Source organism: Nyctibius grandis, chromosome 4 (genome assembly GCF_013368605.1).
Source record: "Nyctibius grandis isolate bNycGra1 chromosome 4, bNycGra1.pri, whole genome shotgun sequence".
Lineage (NCBI taxonomy): Eukaryota > Metazoa > Chordata > Aves > Nyctibiiformes > Nyctibiidae > Nyctibius > Nyctibius grandis.
In genome coordinates this window covers 12,617,419-12,623,549 of record NC_090661.1, presented here as the reverse complement: position 1 = coordinate 12,623,549, position 6,131 = coordinate 12,617,419, and the positions used below count along the sequence as shown (strand labels likewise).

The window sequence follows — 6,131 nt, the reverse complement described above, 5'->3', positions numbered from 1 at the left end:
TTCAGCCCTTCCTTAGAGTTTTGGGATTTTAGTTTTGTTTTAATTAGTGGAGAGGTTTCCTGCCTATCACAAAACTGGTGGATTGCCTTAGCAAGCAGTTCAGTTAGAAACGATGTATTTTTCTAGCCAATTTCCAGACCATTAACAAGAGTATTTCTTCCATTCACACAAACTGCATGCTTACATAAATACAGCGTTAATACGGATTACCTTACCCCCAGTGACAGCTTGAAATCTTGGTCTCTTAAGATTTCTTTCATTGTGAGTTGCCCTCTGAGAGACTGCTCAATGGTTTCAAGCACTGCACTCTGATCAGTCGGGGCAACACGGGACACGTCCCCAGTGGAGATGGCTTTGGAGTCCGGCTTGCCCTTTCTACACATGCTGCTGTGACTGCCGAGTCCTGGGAAGGAGTAAAATTGTATCTAAGAGTGAAACCAGAACTGAAATTGAGAAACATTAATTTCAGAAGAGAGGAAAATGCACTTTAAGTCTGAAAGGAATTCTTTCAGGTTATTCTGCATGGACTAGCTATGAAGGCTAATGAAAATGTTAGCATCATAAAAACCGTAGGACAACGATGGGGAACAAACTCAGAGAGGGATATCTATGCTTCCAAGTGACATTCATTGTTCTGGTAGTTTTCCATTGGATGAGTTGCCAAAAGTAGAGCCAGCATGCAACACTAGAAGAGCTCTAGAAGAGCTAGGCAGCAGAAATGTTGGGGAGGGGGAAGCATTTTATCAGAGACTGATATGCAAATTTCTAGTATTTATACCAATAAAGTATAAGCAAAGTGACTGCCCAGATGAAGGGGGCCCAGAACACATTTGGTTTTTTTTCCCTCTGGCTTCTGCTTCCCTGTGGGGGTGTTAAAAGGTACCTGAACTACTGGGATGGGACTTGTGGTGGCTTCTTTTCCAGTATTTCCACTCAGGTCTTGCAGATTCCTTTAGCCTGGGCTCCTCAAGACAGCCAGAGCCTGTGTTAACAGCACTGTCCACCACAGTACTCTTAGCTGGGAATAGCTCTAGGTCCCACTCTGAATCAGAAGAGGGGGAAGATGCTGCCACAGCTGCTGCTGCTTCTTGTTTTGGGCCTTTCAGTTCTACAAGGCATGGAGATGGCTTGCTGCTGGACTCTGCCTCTTCAGTTTCGCTCTGAAAGACCAGAGACCTGTATGGAAGAGGCCACCAGGCATCAACATGGGGATTGCAGCAGCAGGTGCACCTTACATATGCTGATGAACAGCATATACCACCACAGTGATAGTGGACATGTGGCCAGCAGGGTGAGCAGAGCAAGCAGTGCTTGGCAAGGCTGTATACAGCACAAACAGGAATCAGGGCTGGTTTAGGACTGCAGGAAAAAATACAAGAGTTAGTGTCCAGACTTTCTCTGGGATTCACCCTGCTGGTGAAGGGCATGTGGATCATCTCTACAATCCTCTCCCACAGGCTAGGAGGGATCCACAGAGCCACACCTCGCGGGAGTTTCACTTTCTTGTCATTCCAGAACTGAACCATAATTTCTTCATCTTCTGAGGCTGTTGAGAGAAAAGGTAAGCAGACATAAGCAGCAGGTCTGCCTGGGCAGTGCACACACACAGATCAGGCTTCACAGCTTTATGCACTTTCTACTTCTGTCAAGCAGTAGGATCAACTATCACCCCTCTCTGTAAGACCTCACCATAATGTCATGGAGGGTGGAGCAGGCAGCTAGGGCACTGCCAGTCTGACAACAGGTCTGGCAGCATCTTTCCTCCCAATCTGTCATCAGATGACCAAGAAAATGTTGACTGAATAACTTTTGTTGTTACTGCCAAAGTTAGCAGTAATGCTCTGAGAATAGTATTTTGATAAGTCAGTGGAGCTTGGCTGTTGGACATGGGAAAGATGAATGAGCTGTTGAAATCTCCTACATTTGGGTGAAAAAAATCACTCCCAGATGTACCATTCGGTACAAACGTGAGCATTCAAGCACGGACGGGTGCTTCCTGAGAGCTGCCTCACTTGTATCCCTCATGAACAGGCCACTGTCCTTCACATGGCAGACACAGCCTTGTCTGAGCAGACAGGAAATAGCACATCCACTGACATGGAAGATGCCATTTTTATGGGTCACAAATTCCTTAGGTTCAGACTGGTGAGGTTACATACAGATATCCACCAGCAAGTCCCATCAGCTCCTGCAAGCTTTAAGCAATGCTAAACTGTAGTCTGTGCGCTGGTGTTTCTCTGGCAGTAGCACTGCAACAAGAGTTCATCCTGACAGTGTCACTCATGTTCTGGAGCAAGGCGAGGAAGAAGAGGGAAGCATCTTTCTTACCTCGTAAGGGGTCCCTTGTCTCAACACCCATGAGGACGGTTCCTGGGCCGTACCTGGCCATATCTGGCTCCCAGGGTGCGAGCACTTTGTCTCCAGGGAGCAAGGAGTGCTTCATCCCATTCACATATTCCAGGATGTCATCCTTCACTGTTTTTTGCACACACACTGGATGCCTTCCACGTGACACAAGTGGCTTGGCAAACTCTACCAGGAACATGCCTCTTTCACTCTGTTAACAGGAACAAAATAATAGTTCCTCTGAAAAACAGTCCGTAATGTGTCAGGTCACGTAACCTTCACCAGGAGGCCATTCTGTGGCTATGTGGCTAGGTCAAAACACCAAGCAAGCCTGAACAGTAACAAGTATGTGGTGTTAGTCTGACATCGAGATAGCCAGAAAAACCTCCATGAGGCTCACCAGAAAGCAGGCAAAGTGAAACATATGAACAGATGCACTGCCACTAGGACCTGTATTTTCTTCCCCAAGAGAAAAAGCTATAGATAGAGTGCAACTGGATTTCACAAACCATGCCATGGGCACCAGACAACAAGTGACGCTAAAGCCATTCAGACCTGTTCTTCAGTCATGCCCAAGTCCTTCCTCATTACACACAACACTAACTCTGCTTCTTGGGGGGCGGGGTGTTGGGAATTTTTATTTTCTTTTAAATTAAGGCCTGTCAAGAGGCTTTCCATCAACAATGAAATGAGGTACTTCCCTGTTCTTGAGAAAGAATAGGCTCTTTTTTCTGTTAAGTTTGAAGTGCTAACAAACTAATGAATTAAAGCTTTCACTAACATTTCCGAAAAGACACTAAGCCATTGGTCTGTGGCTGACTCACGCTGGAAGTGTGTACATAAAACACGAACACTTTTCCTGTGCTATTGGTGGTTATGTGTCTATACACAACAGGAGCCGGTACACTGCTCACAACAGCACTAACGCTGCCTGAGCCTGGCTCAACGCCCAGCGCCAGCAGAAGCAGAGGGCCTGCTCTTGCAAGGTGCACACCACCACAGCTCTCACCAGGAACTGGTAGTTTGGGGGACACCCATCTTCTGCACAAGATGAGGATCCCCAAAACATGCCTGCTCACTCCTAAAAATGGGCTTAGTAAAGGAGGATCTGATCGTCATTAGTTTATTGGTACCTGAGGCTGTGCTGCATGCAAGAAGCTCACCTGGTGTGCCAGGCAGGAGGAGGTGAGGACAGCCTGGAGTCAGGCACATTGGGAGCTTTATGAATCGACATAACCATGAGCATCGGCTGTCCTGGTGATCTGTTCTCCAATTCATGCACCAACTGAAATCAAAACTGCTACACCAAACTCAGGTTGTGCATGAGGAGTGCTAGTGGGCTGGACACCCTATTACACACACCCAGGACTACCACGCAGCAGCCATCACTCACTTCTATCTCTTCTTTTACTGTACCACGGTAATAAAATCCATCTTGTTCCCCTCTCACCAGCACAGGAACGTTGCTGTCTAAGCCCACTGATCTCTCCAATGCGCTCAGCCTCTTCCATGCTGGGCCAGGGGAGGGAAGGCAGTGGCTAATCCATTGGCACCTTGAAGAAAAGAAAATGGGTCAACACTGGGAGAAACAGCTTCTGTAGGTCATGGAAAAAGAAAAAAATCTTGTAAGTTTTGAGAACTGGATCACTCCACCTCCTTTTGTAGCACTCCCACAGGCCGAAGTATGTGGGAAGAAACAGAAAACTTGCTTGTGCTGGGACAATTCCTTACTCTTGGGAAAAAGTAATCAGTACTTGTTTTTACTCAGTTTTCTTTGGGTTTGGGTTGAGAGGAAGCGAGCCAGGAGTACGCTGGAATCCTGGGCCAGCATTACCTGCACTAGCCTCTTTGCAGTTTACATGGTGAGCCAGTGCAACCCTTAAGAGATCAGGAGAAAGGATCCGTCTCCAGCACAGAGCACAGCATAGGTGCACTCAAGAGTGGTGTAGCTGATGGTTTACCCTGGGGCATTCAGGGAACAACAGAAAAGTAGAAAAGTAAACAAAGAAGCTGCTGATTGGTGACAGGTTCAAGTTCAAAACAGGAAAAATAATCCCCTGTCACAAAGCATTAGAAACATTTCACAGAATACAGCTGCTAAAGCAAGATGCTTTTATTTATCCAAATAATATTAAAGGAACATTTCTTTGATAGGAGCTTTACTCAGCCTTCGCTTTTCATAATCTCCAGGGTAGCAAATCACTTTAGTTAATACCATCTAAAAAACTGCCAGTGCAAAGGTTGGGAAAGCTCAAACGATGTTCAAGCTGCTAATTTATTAATCTGACACACCAGCCTGTTATAACCTATTAGAGCTCATGAAAAAGAGCAAATCACAGACTCAAGTACGAACTTTATTTTACCTCTGGGGGGTGAGGGGCTCGGTGATCCAGGCGGGATGCACTACAAAAGAGCTCCTGCAGCAGGGGTTGACTGTAGGTACGACACTGGAGCACCAGAACTTGTCCGGAGCTGGCATCGCGCTGCAATACCTGTGACCCGTAGGCAGGAACCCTTCCGAGCGAGCCATTCTTGCAGAAGTAGATACCTGCAGGACTCAGTCGTGGTCTGTTGGTAGAAAACAGACAATGCCCTGGTGTTTTCCAACACAAGCAAATGCTTTCCAGTGTACCTCAAAAACTCAGTAGCTTTTATTAATCATTTATTTTTATTTAAAAAGAAGAATTCTAAATATCCAGACTGGCATTTGGTCAGATGAACCCATATCGCTGACTTCAGTGATCTTCAGTCACCCAAATCCCGACCTGGTAGAGGGACAGAAACCCCCAAGGAAATGAGAAATGCTGTGAAAATCCCCAGGAAAGCAATAGCTTTCACCTCCCTCCAACTTTTGTTTCCCTCTGTAACATCCAGCTCTCTTTCCTTACACCTACACTCTCCTTTAGAGCTTTCTTGTACACAGTCCCAGCCAAACCTTCCCTATTTTACCAGCTGAGACAGAAACTGCAGCTGAAGTTGACAAGCTGACTAAACATGACAGTTCTTGAACATGATGTTAGATTGCAGTTGCCTGTTACTTGTTTTATTTATAGTGATGTATTAAGAGAAAATATTTTGATTTTTCATCTGTCCTGTCATTTTTTTTAACAGTAGGATTATGGCTTGCCATGAGAAAGAATGAGATGCTCAGATTTGACAAGTGATACCTATTCAGAGGCTGTCACGGTAAGATTGATGATGTGATGCTATCTCTGGTAATCTGACAAGATGTAGTACACAAGCTTTCATTCCTTTTTTTTTTTTTTTCTTTTTAAATATTGCTTAGAAACATTCAGCATGGGTAAAATTTGCATGGAAATTCAACAACATATAAATTCTAAGTGCCTAACTTAATTTACTTTACAAAATAGTTTAAGCATTCATATTATGTTTAAGTTTTATTTTGTCTCTTATCTAAGAGATATGATCTGGGAGTCCTTTTTATGAGGACTCCCAGGCATACATAATTTCAGAAAACTAGCGTACCAAACCCAGCAAGAAGAGTGGATTAATTGCTGCAAAATGTGTCTTTAAGTCAGCAAATCAACACAATATATTCACTTGTTTCACAACTACACAAACTCCCCTATTATTAACCAAAACAAGATGGAACCAGTAATACTTTGCAAAGAAACGCAACTATCAGTTCTACATTAAAGCACATTTTAAACCCATTCAGTGCTGTTACTGCCGAGAGCCAGGTCCCCTATTTCTGTATAAAACAGGGCACTGACAAAGGCAATTGTGCAACACGATGAGATTTTTTTTTTATAACTCCAAGTACT

At 44.6% G+C, this 6,131-nt stretch overlaps 1 protein-coding gene across 1 annotated transcript; it reads right to left on the bottom strand.

The window, feature by feature from the left end:
* Positions 1-256: 256 nt before the first annotated feature.
* C4H11orf16 (chromosome 4 C11orf16 homolog) lies at positions 257-4,876 on the bottom strand. The gene is given in 6 exon segments (XM_068400129.1): positions 257-403; positions 884-934; positions 936-1,546; positions 2,329-2,557; positions 3,740-3,899; positions 4,710-4,876. Coding segments are annotated over 6 exon segments (1,365 nt in total).
* Between the last annotated feature and the right edge of the window lie 1,255 nt (positions 4,877-6,131).